The following is a 27,568-nucleotide window of genomic DNA, read 5'->3' on the forward strand; positions in this document are numbered from 1 at the left end:
AATCTTCCATCTTCTTTCTGGTCTCTTCTTTGAAACCTTCTAGTCTGGTATCTAGTTTGTTTATTTTAAGTAACACACACATCCGGTATACTAAATATTATTGACTAGGTGTCTTTTTTAACACAAGCTTCCTGAGTACCATTTCTTCAGTTATTCATGTTGAAGTATCTTCTCTCTTAGCAAGCAGTTGAAATTCTGATAGACAAATTACAGCTTTTGAAGAACTTGAAGCTATAGATCTTTTCTCTGAGTATTATTGAATAAATTACCTAACAAGTATCTCCAAATGTTATTTTTTAATTATATTTTCTGTTAGAGAAAACATTTTCAGTAACAGAGCTTTCACCACTTGCTCCTCTCAGTTAGCCATCTTGGCCATGCATCTCCATAAAAAGTGCTTTTGATGAAGTAATTTGCTTCAGTGTTATTCATCAATGCTATCAAGTTAAAACATATCTTAACAATGAATGTATGGCAGAGCCTTTTAGTGTGGAATAATGAGGAACATGGACTTTTTAAGACTCAAAGTGATGAACGTTCCTCATAATGAGGTAACCAGTGAGGTATGGTGCAAGCCATGCTTTGTGTTTGGGAATTTTGATTGGGAAGGAGGTGTATGTGTGTGTGTGTGTGTGTGTGTGTGTGTGTGTGTGTGTGTGTGTGTGTGTGTGTGTACGCATGTGTGTGTGTGTGCACACATGTTCTTTTACCTTAGATGACATCCCAAGTAACCTTCACAGACCTCATCTAGTAAGTCACCGAGTATATAGAGTTACATAATTATTGTTCAGAAAATCATGTTTCTGCCCTGTCTGTTAGATATTATATGAGTACAGTCTGGTGATTGATTACTTTGTAGTAAGGCAAGATGATTCGCCACTCATTAGGCTGGAGAAGGGCAGTGTGATAGTGATTTGTCTTTTTCTGTTGTTAGGATCTTGGATGTCTCAAAAGCTCTTAAGTACTTTTTTCCAAGCAAATATAAATTTGACAAAGTGGTTGTATGCATGGGGATGAATGACAGGGTGCAGAACATTGACATACATGCAGAGAGACATGTTAGAGTTATCCATGCATGTCACAAATGCAGGCATGACTCAGATAATCAGCAGTATCTTTCCTTCTCTATGAACGATGCCTTGGTACAAAGAAAGAATAATTGGCTTTAACAATTGGCTGAATATTTGGTTTCATTACTGGAGATCAAATATGTGTCAGCATGGGACAAAATGCTCAACAGTCCTACTTGCTTTGCAAAGGATTGCTTTCATCTCTCATTTAAAGACCTCTGCATACTGGCAAAAGCATTTGCTACTCCATAATGCCTTTTTTAAGCAAAGTTTAATTAGTGATCATACCAGTGTAGCCAGAAAATCAAAACCTGATGGGAACCATCTCATAGTAGCTCTGCTTGATGTCAGAAGTCTCAACATTAAGCTGCCTGACTTTGAGACTCTCTCTGCATTTGGAATGCAATGTCTATGTAATTACTGAAACTTGGTTTAATGTCTAGACAGCACTTCTCCATACTTGGTTCTGTGCTTACCATGACTTTAGACATGATGATAACTGTGGTGGCATATCCGTATTTGTTAGGGACTGTATCACCTCTGGACACATCCCTAGAGACCCACAGATGGAACTTACTGAACTTCAAATCACAATGAAGAAGACAAACTGTAAGTTTTTCACCTGTTACAGGGCACCTTCCATATCTCCTGAAGTTCATGTATGATTCCTAATCATACTTGAAAAACTTTCTATAAACAAAACCTCTTCACACTGGGAGACTTTAACTATTCCTCGGTAAACTGACCTGCACCTCTAATTATTGGCTCTAATAAATAAAAAAAAACTCTGTGGATTAGATTGTTAGATTCCCCTATAGGACAAAATATTCTTGATTTACTACTTATGAATATAGCTTCATCATACTCTAATCCTCTGGGATGTCTTTCCCCAGTCAAGTCAGATCATAAGCCAGTAAACATCTCCATTATGACCTCTGAACCCTCTGAAATTAAGATATTGGAATTCTAGGATTTCAAACATACAAATCTCTTCAAATCTCTGATTTAGTCTCAAAATTTACTTGCAGCAATATCACCCAGACCCTATCTTAGTAGATAATTTTGCAAAGGGGTTCTGTGCCCCATAGATAAAAGTTTAGAACAGGCAGCCCCCTTCAGATCTAAATATAATGGGAAGTTTAAAACCAAATCACCCTGTTGGTCCTGCAAGATAAACAAAGTCTACAATAGAAGCAAAAAGCTCATTAAAGTATAAAGGAGAATATCAGAAATTTAACTAGGAGTTTTAAAAAAGCTATGAACTGAGACCTGCATTTGAAACCAAGGGAAACTACAAATCTTTCTCTTAGCTACATAAGGAAAACTAAGAAATGACATCCAACATTGCACAAAACTCATACAAAATGGCACCACCTACTCAGACTCATTTGACATTACCAGTATATTAGCAAATAGGTTTATACTGTTAAAGAACACATACTAAAGGTGATGTGTGAGACTCAAAACACCTCCTCCATGGGCCCTGATAATATACCAGGCTGTTTGATAAGCAATACTAAACATGCCTGTTGGAATAAGTCTAGAAACTTTTTAACCTTTGCCTAGCTACAGATCCTGGAAGTCTGGTACATGAAAGCGGTGATGCCACTCCATAAGGATGGCACCACCACAGGTCCTGGGAATTATAAGTTTATCAGTCTTACAAGTCTTATTTGCAAGTCTGCAGAATATGTTATAAACAACTTGGCAACATCAACATTAAAACTCTCATCAGACTAGATCCTTAACAGTTTGGCTTTATGAATGGGAGATCCTGTTTAATGAATCTGGAGAAATTATTTGAAAAAGTAACACAAGCAGTCTGCACTGGTCACATTGCCCACACAGCAGACCTTGGGTTGGCCATGGCTTTTGACAGTGTTCCCCATGCTAGTATATTTAGTAAACTAAACTCACTACAAATAGATTCCTATGTGGGGATATGGGTAGCCAACTGGTTAAAAGAGAGAACTCATGTATTGAGGTTGGCAGATGCAGTGTCAGATGTCATAAAGGGAACCAGTGATGTTCCTCAAGGCTCAGTGCTTGGACCCTCTTTATTCAGTATCTGCTTTTCAGACCACCAGACTAAGAATCAAGACCTCTGAGTAACTAAGTGTGCAGATGACTGGAAACAGGAAATCATATCCAGATTCTGCCTCTGATGCTCAGACCTTCCAACTAGAACTTATAAATACATGGTGTTCTGAAACTGGTAAAGGTTAAAAAATGCAAGATAAACAATCCTTTCCCCATGTGCAGCATAGAAAATATCCTGCTTCAAAAAGAGAATGTCATAAGAGAATGGTTAGAAAATCCTTCTGTTTGGCACAGCTAGTTTTCAAAAGAATACCACCCAGATCTACGGAGGTCATCATCTTCTTATATTCATCACTGATCAGTCTAATCATAGAGTACTCAGACATATTAAATAATTAGACCCCAGGGGTTACTAACTAAAAATATTGCATTCTTCAAAACCTTAATCTACCAGAAAAAAAGATTAGAGGTGCTGTTCCTTAATTCAGCATCCTGTAGACTCCTCAGAAGCAATCTGTGCATTGCCTTCTGTGTAGTTACAGTCACAGTGGTCACAGCTATCTTGTAGCTTTGTAAATAAAACAAGACAAGGATGAGGGAATCTGAATCTTTGTCTGCAGATAAATAAAACAAGGTGGAGAGACAGGTTCATTACTTATTATCTCCCCCACTTCTAGAATAGAATCTTCCCAAATATTGTGATACGCTGTCATCTTTCAAACATGACCTGGATATTTGAGTGGGTGTCTATAAATGTAACAAAGGCTTGACTGGTTTAGCTCTTCATGAGAAGGATGGTGCAGGCTAGGAGAGGGTACAGCAAGGTGCAATGGTCACAAGACACAACTGCCTTGAATTTTCTTATGATTCCTATGTCTAGAAATCCATCAAATTCTGGAAAATCAAAATGTATATTTCAAGCACATTTCTGAATCTTGTTTTTTTTTCGATGTGACATATGTTCAGCTGTAGTGTGCCAGTTTAAAACAGGACTCTAGCCTATTCTAAAAAAAAAATGTCAGTGCAAAAATACAGATACCAGTACTTGTAAGGTTTGTGAAAACCTTCTGCCTGCCACAGTTATCCAGCTAAATACCTTTTCCTTAAGGTATATTGCATAGACAGATAAGTAAGTATTAAATATGATATTGTTTCAGAAATCTTTCTTTCGATTAACAGCTAAAATTATTTAGAAAGAAGTAAACATCTTTGGTGTAGGTACAGCCAAGAATTCTTACACCTACCCTTGTTAACCCTGCATATATGAGGGTTCAGATTACTTGATGCTGAATATTCTTGAGATTCAGGGGCTTTGTCATAATATGGAAAACAAAGATGGGCAATGTCTGAACAAAGGTGTACTGTATTGTTTGAGAAGAAAACTAACAAAGAAAGATATTGACAAAGTCCTCCACTGATGTGTTTAATTTGAGCAGAATAAAAAATTTGACATTTGCACCCTGTCAATAAAAGCTGTCTTATAGTAAACACCTGGTACATTAAAAATGCTATCTTAAGTGATATTAGTGTAATGATGGCATTTTCTGCTGTTGTATTATTTGTTGTTGTTGTGTCTTTCGGCTTTTCCCGGTTAGGAGTTGCCACAGCGGAACTCCGGTCCACTAACTTCTGCTATGAATGTAAATTCAGGTAATCAGCTCCACAGACAGCTTACTGGCACATTTCTAATGCCTCATTGACAATAATTATGACGTGGGTGCCTTTGGTGCGAAAATAAGTGATTCATTGCACAGTTAATTTACATTGTACTTTATTGTGACACATGATAGCCTCAAAGGGTTTTGACAATGAATTTGACATCGTACCCGTGACAGAAGAAAACATTACAGAAGGACTGTGCCTATGTGTACCACATACTTATAAGACTACTGAGCCTGTGTGTACTACATATTTATGTAACTTTTGCCAGTCCAGAGGATGGTGCCTATGTGTAGCATGCATTTATACAACTTCTACCTGTCCAAAGAAAGGTGAAGGTGCTTACCACATACTTACATTACTTCTGGTGCCTGTGTGTACGACGTATTTATATATCTTCTGCCAATTCAAAGCTTGGTGCCTGTGTGTACCATATACCTATATAACTTCTAACAATCAAAAGACAGTGCCTATGTGTGCCACATAGTTTTATAACTTCTGCCAATCCAAAGGATGGTGACTGTCAGTACCACATACCTATATAACTTATGACAATCAAAAGACAGTGTCTGTGTGTGCCACATACTTCTATTACTTCTGTCAATCCAAAGGATGGTGCCTGTGTGTACCACATACCTATATAACTTATGACAATCAAAAGATGGTGCCTATAGATCAGTGTGTGATATACCTTTAAGAAGCACAAGCATATAAGTACTGAGCATGAGCAAGCAAGAGTGCCATTTTAAGTGAACAGCCAGAATGAGAGCATGCAAGTATGTAGTCATTCAGTGAGTTAGATAGTTTGTTTAAGTTTAATGTTCCTGCCATCCATCCTGATGTATTTGTATACAATTAACCACTTAAATGAACACCCAAGCCTCAATGTCTTCTTAATGCACATAAGAAGAGTAACATGATGTCAGAATGGGATCCAGAGTGACAGCCATGAGGCAACTAGTTAAAGTTGGAGGAATATACAGGAGTGGATCATCCCTACTGCTCAAATGACTCACAAAACAGGTCAGAAACAAATTCCAGGTACTAAAACTTGCTTAAATAATTTATTTTGCTACAAATATAAAACAAAGCAGTTAGAATAGTCAAAATAAATTTTGTATTAAATGAAATGTCTGATACTACAACATGCTGATAAAAAATATTCAAAATAATTATGAAAATGTTTGAAACAATATCCGAATCACATAAAATGTACAAAAAAGTAAAACAACCATATTTTTTTGCTAAGTGCTACTTTTTTGTATTAACTAAAGCTATTCAAAATATCTGAAAGTGTGCAAAGTGTTTGCAAGTGTGTGCAGTATTACAGTGCAGTTACTTCACAAAGTACAGTTATTTCAAAGAATATTTTGCAAAGTACAGTTATTTCAAGGCATATTTTGAAGACTACCGTATTTCGGAGAGTTTATTGTGCATTTGAATATTATTGAAAGTACCTGGTGTGTGTGAAGGTTCATACATAATTACAAGGCCCAATTTTACATTGTGTTTTACTATAATCTGTGGGCATGGGAGAAGGTTTTTGCAGACCTGCACCGCTTGTGTTTGATAACAGTATTTCAGAAAATTGGAGAGTGTTTGAGCAGGAATACTATATTTTCATACAGGCTGCTTTTTCTGACAAAGACACAGTACAAAGGCATTTATTCTGCTTAATTTAGCTTGTTCAGAGGCCATTGAAAGAGAGCATTCATTTGTGTATGCACCTGCTGTGTTTGCAGGAGAGGGAGAAGATCACCATATAGTGGTACCAACTGAAACAAGGGAAGACCCAGAGTGCTAAAAATGTAAATTTATAGAAATGTGTAACCCCCAAATGAATATTACAATGAAAAGGCACTTATTTTACACAAGGGATCAAAAGCCTGGTGAAACCTTTGCACCGTATGTAACTGACTTGAGAAATAAGGCTAAAACGTGCAGATCTGGTGATTTGAGAGATGAGTTGATAAAGGACAGGCTTGTGTGTGGTATTAATAATGATATAGTGAGAAAGATTTTGCTTCAAGACAGTGATTTAACATTAAATAAGGCCACTGAGATTTGTCAGATATACGAGCTTGCAGAAAGGCACATAAGTATGATTATAAATGAGAACAGCTGTGGAAGGCACAGTGAAAAAGAAACAGGCCAATGTACATGGCAGCTACTGCAGGTCTTGTAACAGTTTTGGGAAACCCCAAGTCTTTCCAGCAAATTCCCGAGCATGCTCAATGAAGCATAAGTGTGAGTTAGCAAAGTCAAAACATGTGCCCCCACCCAGCTTCATAGTCAACTGCCATAATTGTGGTGGAAATCGCAAACCCAAAAGAGGAAAGTGCTTAGCTTAAGGTCAGCGGTGTCATTCTTGCAGTAAGTGGAATCATTTTGAAAAGTATTGTAAATCAAATAAGGCACGTTATTTTATTAAAAGAGGGCATTCCAAGAGGCAAGTTGATCAATTAGAAAGCTGTGCCCTACTTTTTATGTTGATGGTGTGCCTGTGTTTAGTGAAACAGTTAATGCAGTAGATGTGTGGGCAAAGAATGAGATATTTTGTACTGTTTGGATTAATGGTAGTCCCATAGAGCTCAAAGTAGATACTGGCTCAAAGTGCAATGTTATGTCAGCAGAAACTTTTGCTAGAGTAAAAGCTACAGAACAACTTGATTTGATAAAGTGTGCAAAGCTTGTTGCTTATGATGGTGAAGAGATTCAAATCGAAGGCTCAGTAGTGCTTTCATGTTACTCTGCTGGAGCAGCTATGATTTGCAGTTTTTTGTAGTCAAGAGACATGTGCAGTCATTGGTGGGCTTCAGAGACAGTTTGAAAATGGGACTGATTTCACTTAATGAAGAGATTCACAATGTAAGCCTGCATGACAACAGCTCAAATTTTGCCCAGACTATTTTTTCTGAGTATGCTGATATTTTTGCAGACAAACTAGGCAAATTAAAGTAATGTATTTTGGCTTTTCCTAGTTAGGGGTTAACACAGCAGAACTCCGGTCTGCTAATGATTGGCAGTGGATTTTTATGGTGCCGAGTTGCCAGCCCGATGCCCAACCTTCAAAGAAGGCACACATAAGAAATGACCCAGTGGTCAGGGATCTGGGTGCACATGTAGACAGTAGGCTTACCTTCAACAACCACATGGCCACAGTGGTGAGGAGATCCTTTTATGTTGTGCAACTTATAAGTAAGGGCAGGGCATCTAGGTCCAAAGAGGTCATTATCCCACTGTACTCCATCCTTATCAGACCAATCATAGAGTACAATGCTCCCTTTGGTGTATACCTGACCAGGCATAGGCAACAATTAGAGCAACATCAAAGGTTCCTTACTAAAAGAATACAAGGTATAACAAACCAGCCTTATAGCCCTTTCCCTGTCCTCAGTCTCCTATAGATTACTGAGACGTGATCTATGCCTGGCTTACAGAGCATCTGCAATCCTCACACTTATGAAATCTTCTACATATCTGTAAGTCACAAAGTACCAGAAATACAAGGTCTAGGGACCTTAATTTTGTCTGCCACTTAAAGAGAACATGCTGGAGAGACAGGTATGTGCCCCAGAGACTGACCCTCCTATGGAATAGACTTCCCATCCATGTGAAGCGGAGTTCATTGATTACCCAGTTTAAGCACAACCTAGACGAGTGGATGGGGAATAGAAAATTTACACCGGGCCTGGCACCCATGTCCCCCTATGGACAGAGGTAGCTTTTAAATGCCTGGCCCTCAATGTCCTATTTAGATGCAGGACATCGTTATTCTTTTGGGATCACTTGGCTAAGCTTATAAAGGCCCCTTGGGTCATTAGCCTAGTAACAGTCTATGAATCTATAAATTATTATCATCATCATCATTATTATTATTATTATTATTATTATTAATTATCATCATAATCATTATTATTTTTATTATTATTATCATTATCATTATTATTATCATCATTATTATCATTATTATTATCATTACCATTATTATTATCATTATCATTATTATCATTGTTATCATTATTATTATTATCATTATCATTATAATTATCAGTGTTATTATCATTATTTTTATTATTATTATCATTGTTATTATTATCATTATCATTATTATCATTATTATCATTATCATTATTATTATCATTATCATTATCATTATTATTATTATCATTATTATTATTATGATTATTATCATTATTATTATTATTATCCTTATCATTATTATTATCATTGTTATTATTATTATTATTATTATAATTGCTGCTATTATCATCTTCACAGACACTAGAGCTTGTTGAAATAGCACTGCATTTTCTATTAAGGAATGATTTACTATTATTATCGATTGCTTTCTTTCTTTCTTTTTTTATAATACAGACTTTACATTGATGTCATATTTCTTGCAGCAAGAAAGGCTTGGTGATATCTGTTTTTCATTACGCTACGTCCCTGCTACAAGCAAGATGACTGTTATAATCCTGGAAGCCAAGAATTTGAAACCAATGGACACTGATGGATTATCAGGTGAAAAACAGGTTTTTATATATTATAACCATTTGCATTTCTTCACTGGACAAGTGTGACGTTCATGAAGATAAATTGCTACTGATTATATCCCCAGAAACACTGTTTCAAACAGCACCATTAGTGTTGTCAAGATTTATAAAATGGAATTCACCTTTAAATCTTCATATTTTACACAAAGCCATAAATTGGTTCAGTTTACCTGTACTGAAAAAATGACAGGGAGACTTAAATTACCAATTAGCATTACATCAGTGCTGATTTTATTGGAAAAATTACATCTATTGTACCTTTCATCAGAACAGTGTACTTTTGCAAATCAGTACTGTCTGACAGTGAGGATAAGGAAATGCCTTCTTATTCTCAACAGTGTGCAGTTTAGGAGATGGTATATTTAGAGATTTGTTAGGAGGTGAATAACAATTTATACAGTTTTGTGTATTTCTGTGGATGGGGTTTGATGGTTTGGGGTTGCCATATTGAATTTTAATGTAAATTCACAATGTGAAGGCAGTATAAACCCAAATTACAAGCCCAGGAGCATACTGTAGGAAAAATCAGCAACAGCAATTTCATAACTCAAAATCATAGTAAAGAGTAACTGCATCACCTTTCCAAAAAAGTTATGTTATAAAAATATTTTTTCAAGAGATACAGTCTATAATCTCAAGTACTATGCTTCCTGCTGTATATCCCATTTCATAAAGAAGGTAATGTAAAATTTTGTATTGTATTATGAAGATCTGACTGATGCTTATGCAGACAATATCATGATACATCTGTTGTTTTGCGTTGTAGTACTTTATATTGTACAGATATGCACATTATTGTGCTTTCTTGGTATATATATGTACAAGTCAGTTTCAGTTTTTTACATATATCAGGCATTAATAAAATATGGACTACATCTTTAAAAGTTTCATTTCACCTTATTATACAAAGTTATAGCAGCCTATCTAGATTAGTGCAATTTGTTTGCACTGTAAAAATGAAAGTGAGACAAAGACTGTCAATCAACATTATACCAGTGCTCACTTTGTTGGAAAAAATGTTTGGCCTTTAGTCAGCTTTCATTAGGCCAGTTATTGAGTATAGTAAAACCCCTTTGTCATGCATCTGTCCAGACACATGCAACAACTGAAACTCCCACAGAGATACCTTGCTAAAAGGATACAAGCCCTAAACAACATGTCCTACATGGACCAACTTATAGCCCCGTTACAATACTCAGTATCCTACCGATTGCTAAGAGGTGACCAGTGTCTGGCATACAAGGCATCCTCCAACATGATACTGATGGATTTACTACACACCCAAAAGTCAAGTGGCATCAAAAATAAGTGGTCTATGGATCTAAACCTTCTTCTGCAGCAACAGCAGAACAGCTTAAAGGGACATATTTATCTTGTAGAGGATATTGCTGCTCTGGAACAGACTGCTCCTCCATATAAAACAAAAGTCATCCCTGTCCATATTCAAGCTCAACTTGGATGTATAGATGAAAAACAAAAAAAATTTCAGAAAAATATACCCCAGAACTGCCACGTGGAGAAATAATAAACAGAGGCAGACCCTTAATTGCTTTATCTCATGCATGGGTCCCCTTTAATTATCTATTGTATAATCTCAGTTATTCTCATTATGGGTAATACATAATTATTGACCATGGGATGGGTAAGACAAATCTCTTACCAAATGGGATAGTTTAATTTAAGCACAAAAAGGGAAATTGGGTAAGCCTGAAATTGCCTGCAAGGGCATCTAGCTTAGTACTTACCTAGGAACCTATAAAACATTGTTGCACATGCTAAGGCAAGCTGTACTGGTCATTATATATAGAGTTCTTATTTTTATTTTATATATAAAAAGGAGAGGCACAGCTTGCCATATATATATATATATATATATATATATATATATATATATATATATATATATATATATATCTATATATATATATATATATATGGGTCTACTTCAGATCACTGAAATCCCATTTCACTGACTTTCATTTCACTGAGAACAAATCACCTCATTTTCAAAATACTGATATATATATATATATATATATATATATATATATATAGTATACACACTGAGCCGAGTGGAGGAGGGGCATTGACTACAACTCTGATCTGAGATATATAACAATGTGTCCTGTGTTTTTTTTTTTTTGCTTATTTTTACTATTTGTTGCTTCTAGCAATTTATATATAGCACTTTTTATTGCCTGCTGCATACTTTTTACTGTATTTTATTGCTATTAATAAATCTGCCTGGTTAAAGTAAAATTGTCTACCTTACAGGGCCTGATAAATAAGGTTTTTACTATCACACTGTTTGTAAAGCTTTTTAGTTAGTTTCACTGTGTGAAAGGTATTAACGGGAAATTTTCTCTACTTGTTAAGCACCTATTTGTTTGTTCTGATTTCCTGCCAAGGAATGTATCATATAACTGATTTGTTTGCAGTTAAATGCATTCTGTAGATTCTCCTTGCTCCTTTATCTGTTTAAAACTTTCATTTTGTGGCTCGCTGCTGCTCCTCTGCTGTGATAAACATTTCTGTAGTGTTTACTGTCTAAAAGAGTGCAGGTTAGTAGCTGTAGTATTGTCTCAGTTCAGATTTGCTGTCTCTGGGCCTGTTTGTTTTTGCAGTGGTTATTCTGGGCACATGACTAGGCCATCTTGAATTAGCAGAAGCCTTTTTTACCTTTGTGGCAGGATTTTGTTGATTGGCTGCTGGCTGGTGGAAGTTGGATGGTCTAGGGCTTTGAGTACGCACTCATTGGTTCTTTTGAGCTTTTTTTAAAAAGGTTGTTTAAGGTTGTAGTCTAAGAGTGTAGGCTAGTAGCTGTAGTATTGTTCCCCACCCTCCCTCACTGTTGGTGACTTGCTGTTATACTTGGTGGCTTTCCAGTTGCCCACTCCTGTAAATTTGATCTGGGGCACTCCTCCCAGCTAGTGTCATTAGCTTATTCTACCTAATGCAGAGAGAACATTTGAGAAGGCCAACCCACTTAGTTTCCTAACCTTGAATTATCTTCTGCTTCTCCTCTCTCCCTTTCCTTTACAAAAAAAAAAAACTTTGCTAGATTCTGCCTATGTTCTGCTTAAGTGTACCAAACAAAAATGCTTGTTTCCTGCCTTTCCTGTAACTAATCTATTCCAGATACAGATTTGCTGTATCCAGGACTGTTTGTAAGCTCCTGAGGCCCCCAAGCCTTTCTGTGTTGGAGGGAAGCCTGCTAGCTTATCAGTGGGAATGGTAAGGACTAGGTAACCTATCTACCACATAAGGAGTGGTTTCTGGCCCAGAATTGTGGCCGTTTGGGCAATTTGTTTAGCTCTCTCAACTTTCTGATTTAAAAGCCCACATTTGCACTTGTTTCTTTCCTGTAACTAGTCTAGTTCAGATACATATTCTTAATTTTAGCACTTGAATTTGCTTATTCGTACTCAGCATTTGTTCAGAACTTGTTGTAAGCACTAAATAAGCTACAAATTACTATAGCACTCAACCTTCCTCATTACCTAGAAGAAAACAGTTTTTGTACTTACTTTCCTCTCTTGCTTAGAGGAAAAACAGCTCTTGTAGTCACTTTCCTCACTTGTCTAGAGGAAACCAATTTTTTATTCAGGCATGTCCAAGGGTCAGCTCCCAGTGTTCTCTCCTGTCTATCTGATGAATCTGGGCATCTTGGGGCAATGTAGCAATTGCCTCACATACACAGACAACCCTCCCTCCTACCACCCAACACTACAACCTGTGAGAGATGCACTTATCTAGCGAAACTGGAGGTAAAGCTCTCTCCACCAAGACTGAACCTGACAGTTAAGAGGAGAAGGTAAACACTTGCACCACACCACACTCATCACATGGTCCCACTAAACCTACACCACCAAAATCCATACATAGAAACACAAAAACATTCATGGAGGCTCTCAATAATAATCTGCTCAAGCAACAGAAACCTCTAAAGCAGAAACGCAAGCAACTCCCACCCCAACACAACCCACATACTCAGTATGCCACTCAACCACAATTCATAAGGCAAAGCAACATACCCAACACACTAGTCATAGGTGACTCTATAGTCAGGCACACTGATGTCCCACTCACCAGGCTAAAAAAGAAGAAAGTTACTGTCAGCTGCCTGTCGGGTGCCAGGATCCGCCACATAACCCACGCACTCAGGTCACTCCACAATAAGTACAGATATGACTTTGTCATTGTCCATTTTGGTGTGAATGTCCTGAGATGTACCTCCCTGGACTACATGAAAAGAGACATGGAAGAGCTCTCTGATCTTGTAGCCCAGGCAGGTATGACCCCAGCCCTGAGCAGCATCCTGTCATTGCCCAGAATGATACCACAGTACAAGGACAAAATGATTGACTTCAACAATTGGCTAAGCTTCTGGTGTCATTCTAAGGGGATCCAGTATCTGTCTGCCTGGGATAACATGGTCAACAGACCACGATGCTTTGCCAGAGATGGCCTGCACCTGTCACCCCTGGGATTTTGGATACTGGCTAAGGCTCTTGCTGCCCCTATAGTGCCTTTTTTAGGCAAGGTTCAAATGACAAATTCACCACCATAACAAAAACAGGCAAGCAAAAACTGAGGGTAATGCTACTCAATGCTAGAAGTCTAAATCTCAAAAAACTCCCTCGAGGCACTCCTTAAAATGGAGAACATCAATATCTGTGCAGTGATTGAAACCTGGTTCAAGGCTCCAGAGAGCACCCCTGCATTACCAGGCTATAACTCATACCACACTTTTCGTCCATCTAACCTGGACCGGAACACCAAAGGCGGAGGTGTGTCCATATTCAATAAGGATAGCCACACCTCCAGGCTAGTTGCTCAGCATAATGCATCCAGGGTTATCCAAGTGCAACTACCTCTGGGCAAAACTGCAATCCAAATTGTAGCTTGCTACAGATCCCCCTCCATGCCCCAGGATTCCCACTCCTCTTTTCTTGATATACTGAAAAATATTAGGGTTCAACCAAACACCCTAATAATAGGCGATTTCAACTACCCCACCATTAGCTGCAAAAACTACTCGTATACCAACTCCTTCACTCACCGCTTTCTGGAATTCATAAATTCCAATGCCGTGGATCAACTTATCCACACCCCCACCAGGGGCAACAATATCCTAGACCTAGTCATTACCAGCATGAGTGACTGGTGTTCCACACCTGAAGTCAACTCCTCATTGGTCAGATCCAGCTATAAGCTAATCACCCTAGATATCCACATCCCACCCCCACCCCCCATTAAGGAAACCATGGTAAAAAATTTCTCCAAAGCCAACTTCATGCTTCTTAAGACAGAAGTGGTGAACTTCATGACACCCATGAAGATGGACGATAGATTTACAACTGCTGAATCCAAGCACTTACATGAGTGCATGGATCGTGCTGTCCCAAACAGAACCAATAAGCTATCCTCCAAAAAAAGGAAACCAATCTGGTGATGCCCTGCCATAAACAAACTCTACAACACAAGGAAGAAATTGTTGCAAAAGAGAGTAAAATCTCATGAGTGGAGGTACTCCCTGGTCAGCTTCAGTAAGAAGCTGAGATCCCTTATAAGATCCTCCAAAGCTAGCTATAAAAACAAAATCACCACTGATTCTAGGGACAACCACAAAGCATTCTATAGCTATGTCAAGAATTTCAATGGCAAATCCCAGATCTGCTCTGAGTTACAGCATAACGGCATGAAAATTACAGAACCAACTGATATTGCCAACATCCTGGCAGATAGGTTCAGTGCTAACTTTACTCCCCTCTCACCCCCTAAAGGGCCCATATCTATACAGGAAGAATGCAGAGTCCCTGTAATCACAACTATGCAGGTAAAAGCTGCACTGTCTAAAGCCAAAAATACAGCATCCGTAGGACCGGACAACATCCCAGGCTGCGTTTTACATGAACTTCAGAACGAACTGGCTCCCCACCTAAGCACAATGTTCAGTCATAGCTTTATGTCAGACTTTGTGCCCACTGAATGGTGCACAGCAACAGTTATCCCACTCCACAAAGGGGGAGCCACCACTGATCCCGGGAACTATCGCCCTATTAGCCTGACGGGCCTGGTCTGTAAGGCCATAGAACATATCATCATGGAACTCATAAACAAAGACATTGGTAACCTCCAAACTCTGGACCCCACCCAGTTCGGGTTTGTGAAAGGCAGATCATGCCTCCTGAACCTGATTGAATTATTTGAGGCAGTCACCAAAGCTGTAGACAAGAGTGAGGTGGTTCACACGGTCTATCTTGACCTCGCCAAGGCTTTCGACACCATCCCCCATTCTGGAATTATAGCTAAACTTACTAAACTAGGTATAAATCCCTGCTTCACAAGATGGGGAGCCTACTGTCTCACTGATAGAACCCACACTCTAAAAGTTGCAGACTCCAAATCTGACTTCAAAAAAGTGACAAGTGGAGTACCACAGGGTTCAATCCTGGGACCTCTCCTGTTTGGTATCTACTTCTCTGAAGTACAGGTTAACACAGAAGGCCTTTGGCTAATGAAGTTCGCAGATGACTGCAAACTAGGAGCCATAGTCGAGTCCTCAAATGATGTGGACATCCTACAGAAGGGCCTCACTGAGACAGATGCCTGGTGTCAGAGCCATGGCTTCAACCTCAATGCCAAAAAGTGCATTGTCATTCCCTTTGGTAAAACCTCTGTACCCATGAACTACCACATAGGCAGCACTCTACTTAATGCCAAATGTGTGATAAGAGACCTTGGGACCCAGGTGGACAGTAGTCTCTGCTTTGATAATCAAATTGCCACAGTAGTCAGGAAATCCTTCTATGTGGCACACCTCATCACAAACGTGTTTTCATCCAGGAAAAAAGAGGTCATTGTTCCCATCTACTTGACACTCATTAGACCCATTATAGAGTACAACACCCCTTTTGGAATGTACCTCACAAGACATCTGCAGCAGCTGGAAAGGCCACAGAAGTACCTCACAAAGAGGATTACTGGCCTCAAACAGATGCCCTACACTGATCATCTCAAAAAACTCCAGCTTTACTCTGTAGCATATCGCCTACTCCGAGGTGATCTCTGCCTAACATATAAAGCTATGTCAAACCCAGAGCTTTTGGACATGCTACACCTAAATAAATCCCAATTCCTCTGAGCTACATGCTCTAGGGACCTAAACCTTGTCACCACAATAAACAAGACATGCTGGAGGGATATATTTCTGTCCCAGAGACTTCCCATACTCTGGAACAAGCTACCCATCTATGTCAAGCAAAGTTCCTCATTGACACTCTTCAAGAAAAATCTTGATGAGTGAATGGGAAATAGGAAATACACCCTGAGGATCACTTCTGTGGCTCTGCTCGACAGGGGCACAGGGAAATAACTTTCTTGGGTGGCGTAAGCCAGGGAACATTGTTGGCTAGGCTTACTTAGGCCCTTGGGCCGATAGCCTAGTACCTACCCATATATATATATATATATATATATATATATATATATATATATATATATATATGGGATCTGTACAGATGCTCGACTGCATCTTTCACCGAATCCCAATTTGGTGAGCATACTTACGCGAAAGTGCTGTTCACCTTAGCAGCACTTTCACATAAGTATGCTTGTTGTTCCAGTCATACTACAGTGCAGTAAGGGAAAATTCCCTTTTCCCCACTGTAATATGACCTTGGAGTGAGAATATTAAAGTAGGGGGGTGTGGAGAGCACAGTCGCCCAGGGGGTTTGCCCCCTGCATTCAAGTAGATTGTGTTTTTTTTTAACATACTTTAACGAAAGCCCTTTTTCGATGAAAGCGCTTTTGTTAAAGTGTGTTCAGTGGTAATGGATTCGGGCTTTTGATCTTTTGATATATATATATATATATATATATATATATATATATATATATATACATACAGTCCAAAAACACTTCCAGCACTCAAAAAAGAGGCGCTACGAGAGATAAAGCATTTATTCCTGGCACAGTCTGCCCACACTTTTTATACATGGACCCCTTTTTTTCGACTTTGGTAAACTCCAAGTGTGAATTTGGATATCGGAAAGGCAAGTCAATTGGGAATAATTTGGCAGGTTTTAAGAAAGGTTTAGATCAAAAAATATCAGTGCCTAGAATGGTAGGTAGTACATACTGTGGACATTGTAAATATTGTAAAATTATGTCCAAAACTATCTCCTTCACATCCATCAATACAAGGAAAGTATATCATATTAATACTTTGATTACATGTACGAGTTCTTGGGTAGTTTACATGGCTATATGTCAATGTGGTGCATTTTATGTAGGACAGACGCCATGTTCATTAAAGCAACGAATAGCTCTTCATATTAGTGACATAAAATGCAAAAGACTGCGGAGTGCACTATATAAACATATATTGCAACATTCGTCAGCTCACTTTGTCTTTGTAGGGATTGACAAAATTAATATAGTAGTAAGCGATGAGATAGCCATGCATAACATGTTGACCTCTAAAGAACGTAGATGGATTGTGAATTTAGGGGCTATGTTTAAACCGGGTCTTAATGACCATTGGTAGGTTTGGGAATTAATTACTTAGGTTTAGTTTGCTTATTCATTTAGGGGGCAGATATTGGCATAACTATTAAGTGGTTGTGGTATTTTAAGTTTTATCAGAATATTTAACATCTGGGTATACTAATGGAGTGGTGGATATGCATGTATTTGTTTTTATCAGGTGGCAATATGGTATTTAAGCAAGTAGCTACAAATTATTTCATTTAAATAGGAATTTTTTGACATCTGCAATATGAGTATGTACTTGTTTTAATAATTATTGGCTACATAATGTGGCCTTAAATATGTATATTCTACTAATATTTATTGAGTTTCCTGGTATTTATAATAAGCATTATACATGCATATCTTATTTAGATGTTTAACTGATACTTGGGTATAAATAGTGGTGGGGCATAAAGCACACTGTCACTTTAAATGCTGTCATATTTAAATGAGAATGCACTAAGGTTTGGATGTACACTGATGACGCTTTTGTAAAGCGAAACTGGTCTGTGGGCAGACTATGCCAGGAATAAATGGCTTTACCTCTCGTGGCGCCTCTTTTTTGAGTGCTGGAAGTGTTTTTGGACTGAATATTCAGTATTTTCCGTGCACCTGAGGCTGGATACGTGCACCGACTGTTTGGGTCTGTTATATATATATATATATATATATATATATATATATATATATATATATAATCAAAATAAGAACGCACCAGAAGGGTTACAACACTATGAAACAACAAAAAAAAAGAATAAACCCATCAACTTACTGTAGTCACAGACACCAGCTTTATTAATAAATATCAAAAAAGACCAAGTACTTTTTCCCTCACAATGAATAGGGCATTATCAGAATACTCAGTACCTACTAAGCACCATTTAAATACCACATGCTAATTATAATGTTAAATTAGATAACATCATAATACCTTAAAAAATTCAAATAACTTACATTACTTAACTCTTTAAAACCATATACAAACAAAAGTGTGTGTTCACACATCTAGAGAAACCAAAAACATAAGAAATATATGTAAATATAAACATATTAAAAACACAGCTTAAAACACATTGCATAAAAAGTTGGTGTACTACTATAAAAATACACATCAATTTTGCCCTTAATTTTAAAATATTTGCAATAGAACAACACTCATTAATACCAGGGTATTTCATGGCATTAAGTCTAAGTTGCCATGTAGTCTCCCTTACTTCCAACAGTGTTTTGCCATCACCTCCCCCCCATTGTCGCATACTTTATCTATAATGAAAACAGGAACTTTTTAAAGTTCCTGCATTCCAAAATATGCACATACAGCGCATTAGTGGTCTTTTTATTCCTAACATCCTTTGTATGTGCTAAAATTCTCTCCCTCAATTTACTTGTGGTTTTACCCACATAGAACTCCAGACAACCCAAACAGGTTGCTACATAAACCACCACTCTAGTGTTACAGTTGCAATAGCCAGGCATCGAATAGATATTTTTGTAGCCTTGAATGGATATGTATGGGCCATCATTAACAAACTTGCAACTAATACACATACCACATTTAGACATTTTAGATCTGTGGTTGAACCCAGTACTGTTCTGATTCTCAAATATTCCTTTTAGATTGTTGCCCCTACTAAAATTAACTTGTGGCTTTGTTCTTAAGATTTCTTTCACTTCATCCGAGAACACCAAGTCCCAACTTGTATTAACAATGGACCTCAATAAAGGTGCCTCGTCATTATATTGAAGCACCATTGCACCACTTTTTGTTGTTGTAAAAATCATTAGATCCTAACTATGTGTCCATCCTTAATAATGGGGAAAGGAAACATAATATTTCCTTATAACTTCATTTCTAATTTTCAACAAAAGTTTCAGTGAATAACCCCTATATCTAAACATTTCAATTAAGTTGAAAATCTCCTTCATAAAATTTTCCTCTTCACTTACCAGCCTTGAAAGTCTCACTATCTATCCTTTGTTTACACTCTTTTTCTGGTAAAACGGGTGGCAACTATTATAGTGGAGTAAGGTGTTAGAGTAAGTATTTTTCCAAAAAATGTTGCAACATAATTTCCCATCACTAACTCGTTTATATATTAAAATATCCAAGAAATCTATTTTGTCAGAATTAACCCTATGTGCAAATCTTAAAAATGAGGTAGAGTTATTTAAATATTCCACAAACCTGGAAGTAGTCTCTTTCTGATCTCGCCACAAAATTAGAATGTCATCCAAAAAGTGCAAGTATATAACAATGACAGACATATAGGGGGAGTTAACGACATAATTTCTCTCCCAATCTGCCAAAACTAAATTTGCATAAATAGGGGCACATTTCGCCCCCATAGCAACTCCAGATGTTTGTCAATAATACTCCCACTCAAAAAATAGGAAATTGTTGAGTAACACAATTTCCATCAAATCAAGAATCAAATTTCATTTTACATTGTGCAACCCTTCCACTTGTATTAAACTGTTAAAAGATTCCAATCCGTTAAAATTCCCTGTTTAAAAACTTCAGCAGCGAAAGAGAGGTAGACTGCCGTTAAGCCCAGGTAGCTTATCAGATGGTATGTTACCTATCCAGTTCATCTCAGCTGTCTCAGTAACATTCACTAAATCTCCTCCCCTTGTATTCTCATTAATGACCTGTAGGGCCAAGAAGTGAAAGCTGTGATGATTGTTCTCCAGTATATGTTTCATCAAATGATTCTTCGAATTATTTAACCTAATGTCACTTGTATGTTTTGAAATGCATTCCTTAAACTGGTGATTAGTCTTGCCAACATAAAAGGAACTACATAAAACACAGCAAGCAGCATAATAACGTTTCTGGTCCAGAAGTCTGCATAAGATCTCAGCTTGTATATTTTACCATTCACTGGATGTACAAAAACATGTGAGGTTAAGATATATTTACAACAGGTGCACATACTGCATGGAAAAAAACATGTGCACAAAACTTTGATGAAACATACATACAGCTACTTGTTCCAACAGATCATTAATGAGAATACGAGGGGAGGAGACTTAGTGAATCTTACTGAGACAGCTGAGATGAACTGAATAGGTAACTTATAGGCTAATAAGCTACCTAGGTTTATCAGCAATCTACCTCTCAAACCAGCCCTAAAGGGGCGTAGACTATTGCAATGATTTTTATTCGCTGGTGAAGTTTTTAAATAGAGAATTGTTTGCATGGAAGGTTTGATCTGATGAAGAATACTGAGTTATCCGAAAGCACTAATCTTGATGAATGTTTTATTGTACTAAAGTTTTAATTTTATGACAGTCGTGGTGGATGCAGTGGTTGCTGCATTTGTTGGATACTTTGTACTCAGTGCTTTTCTTTGATAACTGGCTTCTTGTTGTTTTTTGTTTATATATATATATATATATATATATATATATATATATATATATATATAAAGGTATAGGGGTGTGAGATATGAAAGCTGAAGGTCTGTTTATTATAATCACTGGTAAATTGTTTAGATGTATGTCTGTGTCCTGATAGTCTGTGAGTATTGTGCGAGAGAAAGATTTTTACTTCTACCAAACTGGGGTCTCATCCTTGCCATGACAAGCTGTGTCTCTTAATGTTTAATGTGTCTCTTATTGTTTCTGTTTATGAAACCTCTCATTACATTTCTTGATTGTATTCCATTATTACCGGGAGTCATGCTGTATCCCTGTTGCATCCCTTGTTCAAGTTGCTGACATACCAGCCCAGATTTCAGACCACAGCATACACACACACACACACACACACACACACATACACACACACACAGATATTTAGTGAGTAAATCAGCAATTCTGTCAAATTATGGACCAGATGTTTCTACTTTTCTTTGCTTTTTTTTTAATTTCTCCAAATCTTTTGAGTTTCTAACACCATGATGGGAATGGACCCCATTACTAAGTCAAAGTACGTTTAAAGTTCATGAAATTAGTACTGTTTCAGTCATTGATGTCAGCCAGAAGTGCTGTTTGCAGCACCCACAATGTGCCCAGTAATGACTCCTTCTGCAATTCGTATGGGGTTACATGTATTGGTAACATTCTTTTTTATAAGACCCGTAGCTTCTACTACTATTGGAACTGTCTGGATATCTGCCGTCCACATTGCACTTGTTTCTGCTTGCAAATCCTGATATTTTATGACTTTGTGTCTCTGTATGCAACACACTGTAGTCACTGGGTGTGGTGATTTCAATGATCAATGCTACTTTTGTCTTCTTTTCATGGACCACTGTATCCAGTTTTCTGGCATCTATCTTGTGAACTGTTGGTAATGGGTGATCCCATGTGAAGTAGACATCATCATTTTCTATGATGCTTTGTGGCTCATGTTTCCAGTGTTTTTCAGCCACTTCAGTGCCATAATGTTTGCACAATCCCCATTGCAGCAGTCTTGCCATGTTGTTATGCCTGTCAGTATACAGTCCTGCCATTAGTATGTCACAACCAGCAATGAGGTGCGCAACTGTTTCCAATTTGGTTTTACAAAACCTATATTTGTCTGTTTCTCCCACTTGTTCAATGGAATTTGTAGACCAACTTGTACATAGCCCACTGTCGTGGGCCACCAATATTAACCTTTCATCTCTTAGTTTGAATTTGCCTCTCCTTAACCATTCCTGGGTTTATTCCTGATCAACATGAGGTTTTTCCAGAAGTTTTCTACACTTGCAACTTTATTTATGCATTTTTCACATTTCTTGCTTCCTCATCTGGTCCTTCACCTTATATTCTTTCTTTTGTTTTTTGGCACATTCAGTTGCTGCCTGATTTTTATCTACTTCTGGTCTGATTTCCATTTCTGCTTCTGCTAGCTTAAGCAGAGAAGTCATCTTAGATTTATTTTCCTCATGTTTCAAAACTTTCACTACGTTTGGGTCTTGTGAGGTCAGTAGATATGTGTGGAGTCCCACGATTGCAGATCTATACATGTAATCAATTTCAAGTAGGCCCATCCCTCCTTTGGAATGGGAAATATATAATCTTAGTATGCACTGATTTTTATAAATCATTTGGTGAGCATGAAACACCCTTCTTGTTTTCCTTTCTAATCTATCCAACACATTTTGGGGCCAATCATTCCATAACTGTAAGTTAGGACAGGAAGACCAAATTGGTTTATTGGTTGGATTTTGTTCTTAGATGTCAACACTGTTTTCAGGATTAATTTAAGTCTTCTGAAGTATTCCTTACTGTTTTATTTGCATTTGTTCATGTTTTAATATTTATACACTCCCTCTTGCTCAAGTTCTTTTATATCACATTCTTGTCCCAAGCTGATGTTTTCTTGGTGGTGCAGTTTTCCTGCTTTAAAGGTTCTTTTGCACATTTGTCAAGACCAAATGACATTCTTATGTCATCTGAAAAAGTTCTGACAACTTAACAGTTGTGCTTTCAGTTCTTCCACAGATAAATAATACATTTTTAAATAATCGATAAAGAAAATATGAGAAGTCTTTACACTTTGTTGTTTTGTAGGAGCCAAATTATAGCCATGGCCTAAGCTGTTAAGTAGACAACTTAATAGGTTAAGGGCAAGGCAGAATAACAGTGGTGACAGAGAGCCACCCTGGAATAACCCCCTTCTAATTTTTATCCCTGGAATAATAATTTGTCCTTTATCATGGCATAATTGCAAAGTGATCTGCCACTGTTTCATGGTCACTATAATGTAATTGATCAATGTAGGGTATACGTTATACATTTTTAAGCACTTCTTTATTCATGAATGTGGGATACTATCAAATGCTTTTTTAAAGTCAGTCCATGCCATACTTAAATTCTTCCCCTTTTACAGTTCTCCACTATGACTTTATTTAACAACAAATGATCCTTTATTTCATATGACTTTTTTTATTGCCCTTTTGTCCTACTGCCATAATTGAGTTTTCTTCTAAATGACTATAAACTCTGTCGGCATCAGTTCCAGTGTATGGTTTATACGTCATCGAAAGGCAAGTTATTGGTCCATAGTTTTTAGGGCAGTTTGCAGGTTCACTCTTAAGTCTTAGCATTGTTTTTCCTGTTGTTAGCCAGGTTGATGCCTGTTCAGGGTGCGCATATAAATAGTTCTTACTCATAGCTAAATCTTCGTGCAAAGATGTTAATACTTTTAACAAGAAGAAGTTAGGTACTGCATCTGGGCCTGGGGTTTTCCAGTTGGAGGGTTTTCTTAACCTTGTTTCAATCTCTCTGGCTGTTACTTCATCCCATTTCATACCTTTAAACTTCTTATTCTTTCTTTTATTTCTTTTATCTGTTTAACATCTTTATGTTCTGCAGTATTTTCATAAATACTTCTCCAAAATATATGTATTTCTTCTTTTTTTGGTGGTCTTTCAATTCCTTTTACTTTATTTCCCAACTCTCTATAGAACTTTTTTGGGTCATCAATAAATTGCTTAATTTGTACTTTTCCTTTATATTTATTTGTGTATCTTCTAAGTTTTTCTGCCTGTGCTGAGATTTTTAGCTTATTTGTGATAGTGCATGATAGATCATGGTCTGTTCTAATACTGCACATTGCATTTATCACATCTATCTTTCTTAGTATTTTTGTTGATGTGTTCCCTCTTCTATATTCTTCTAACGGTGACACTTCTTGTCTTACCTGCTTTATAGCTTTCTCTATTCGATACTTCCATGATGGTATTTGATTTCTCCCCTTCCTTTCCCTCACTACCCAGTGTTCTTGTGGCAGAACTTTATCAGTTATTAATTTAGCTGCACAGTAATATATCCTGTTTACTTCTGTTATATCACATGGATCTCTATGGACAGTCTTAATTACTGTGTTCATTTGTTTTATCAAACTTCTGACTTTTTGGGTTTTAGTGACCTTCTGCAGTCTATTTTTTCACTGATCTTAATATGTCTATCTATATTAAATCAAGCAACTCTTCTCTTAGCTTGTTTTCTTCTAAACTGAGGGCACATTTTTTTTATTCTCCATTTCCTGTGAGCATTCTATAGGAAGTTCTGTAGCATCATCCTGTGGCACATTCTCTTCAATTTCATCCTGTGCCATCCCTTGCTCTGTCATATGGGAACTTACTGGCCTATCACTCCTCAACATTGACTGCATCAGAGTTTCTACAGTTTCCTGTTCCTTTCCTTACTGTCCAGCTTCAAGTGAACGTTTATACTGGTTTCCTGTGGAAGGTTCCAAAATATCTTCATATGGCAACTGGCCAGTTGCTTCCCGTTCCACTGGTTTCCCCTTAATTTGGATAGCCATTGCTATTGTGGTGCTTTCTGAATTAGATTTTCTATACTGAATCCTTCACTTTGCAGGTACTCCATAACCTCAGTTTATATTTCTTCAACTTCTTCATTACTAATCTCCTTTTCTACTTTTCCTCTTTGTCTTCTTATTTTTTGTATTGTAAAGTTTCCCATATCCAGATTCCTTTGCCTGTATTTCTCTTTCAATATTTTTGGTGCTGTTCTTTTTGTATTGGTTAGGTTTGCTTTCTCCTTTGCATAAATATGCACCATATCAAATCTCTCTTTCTTCCCAATGTCCATATTTATTTTTTATATTTTTCAAAGATCTCTAGGTTTTGTTGTTTATATTTTCACTCTGCCTCAGATGCTTCTTTTTCCAAACAGAGCAGTGTTTCTTGATCTTTATACTGTTTTTCAGAAATCTGTTGTATTAACGGATACAAATTTTTATTTGAAGCTTCTGACAGTTTTTCTTGTGGAAGTATTTTTCTTTCCTCTAATTTCTCTCTAAATCACTTTGTATATCTTTTGTCTGGAAATTATGGTCTTTTTGCCTAATAGTAACAACATATAGTTTATTTCTTATACTTAATAGTCCACTTTATTGTCTTTATGGCTCTTCTTTGGCCTACCAGTTTTTGTGATTTTTGTGGACTAGTACTTCCTTCTATAACAGGGGGGGGGGCATCCTCCCCCCGGGCCTGTCATTTTTTCCAGTCCTGGCACCAGCGTGTCTACCAGGATTGGGCACTTTTTATCCTGGGCCTTGTGCACCCAGCTGTCTTTTTTTTTATTTTTAACCTCCTTCTGTCCATGATATATGCTATATAAATACAGCCTATATATCAGTGTCGCCTTGGTGAGATTTTGTGAAAACCATGGTCCACCTCGTGAAGGCACTCACCAAGACTTGAGGATGAATTCAATTTCAGCAATACTACTCTCCCTTGCTTGCTGACATTTCATCTCTCCATTCGGACTTCCTGTGCTCTTTTTATGGATTACAAAATGTACCATGAAACAAAGCAGTGCTCTCCCTATCATATTTGACAAATGGAGCAGATCATTTTTTTACACACTTTTCAAGTGACTGTAAGTCCCTTTAAGTTCTTGCAGGACAAAAAGCACAACAATATATTTAGACATTTATATATTTACATAAGAGTTTGAGCTTTCATTCTTTGATTACTGGCTGATATAATAAGATTTTCTGTAAATAATTGCCTCTGTGACGACTCATCTGAGCTCTAATATAGCTGCCCTTTGAGGAACACAGGCTTCTGCAAGCTGAATTCTCCTCAGCAAACAGTGCAAATGGCACACAGCAGCATGGGAAATTCAACTAGTATCCACCCATTAGCCCCTTCAGGTGCCTGAGGCACTATTCAAATGCAGGTTGCCAGTGATGCAGACATACCTAGACAATTTATGTGCCTGCCAATGCCTGCACATATCCAGAGGTCTATCACAAGATAACAAACACACACAGAAAACTTGCCAACAAGTAAATTGGAGGAATGCCAGTTCACCTGTGTCATGTTTTCTCAGTATTGAATGAAAGCAGGGTGGCATATGAACTCCACACAGAAGGAGTTACAGCCAAGATCTCAACTAGGGAGACAAATGCTCTAAGATGGTAACATGTTGCATGAATGTGACAGTGACTGGTTCCTCTCATATGCATCCTGCCCTCTCCAGCTACTTACAGTACATCAGTTTTAGTTTGTATCCACTGTGAAAGTGACAGGGAGATGTGAAGAAAACTGAAACAAATTATGGCCAACATGTTGCTCTTAAATATACTGCAGCACCCACCCCCACTCATGCAGTAATACTTTTTAAACTGATTTCTGGAAGTACAGTACATTGTGTGACACTGCAACTCCCATGCCAGATTAGTGACCCTTTAACAGTAATCAGACATCAGGGGTAAGCAACTTTTATCCACAGACAGTTTCTCTCCCTATCCAGTTAGCTAGTTTGACTGTGGACACCTCAAGATGTCTATTTGTGATAAAAAATAAAATGTACACTAGTCCTGATTAATGACTGCAACTTGATTATGACAGTATGATCAGTCATTTGTGTCCATAGAGAGCCCCCATAACCAGCTGTGTCTGTGTCCTGTTCAAATGTGCAGTTGCAATAATATTTAAAATAAAAAATAAAATAAAATAAGGGCTGTGGTAATTAAATTTAAAGCCATGTCATACCAACACATAGATACTAGCCGAGTCCTGCCTGCAAAGTGTCCACACATACCTCTTAACCTCTTTTCTCAGGAATCAAGGACAAAACAAAAAAATAGTGGGGGTGCTAAGACCCGAAATCACATAAGACTAGATGTTCTGTATCCTATGGGATCTCCTTGTTACCAATGTTGTTGATCATGTCATAAAATAAAGTCAGCCTGGGCTGACAGAAGCTTGGCTCTATGAATTTATAATCTTGCTCATC

The 27,568-nt window shown here is 37.5% G+C and overlaps 1 protein-coding gene across 5 annotated transcripts in view; it reads left to right on the top strand.

The window, feature by feature from the left end:
• Nucleotides 1-27,568, top strand: part of LOC122791593 (synaptotagmin-2-like) — a 535,724-nt gene that overhangs the window by 398,415 nt on the left and 109,741 nt on the right. For all 5 annotated transcript variants that reach the window (XM_044059368.1, XM_044059372.1, XM_044059370.1 and 2 more), the window contains one exon: nt 9,176-9,293. In XM_044059368.1, coding sequence (XP_043915303.1) covers nt 9,176-9,293 — 118 coding nt within the window. The remainder of the gene's footprint in view (nt 1-9,175; nt 9,294-27,568) is intronic.

The sequence above is a fragment of the Protopterus annectens genome, chromosome 17.part0, assembly GCF_019279795.1.
Source record: "Protopterus annectens isolate FY-2018-M chromosome 17.part0, PAN1.0, whole genome shotgun sequence".
NCBI lineage: Eukaryota > Metazoa > Chordata > Ceratodontiformes > Protopteridae > Protopterus > Protopterus annectens.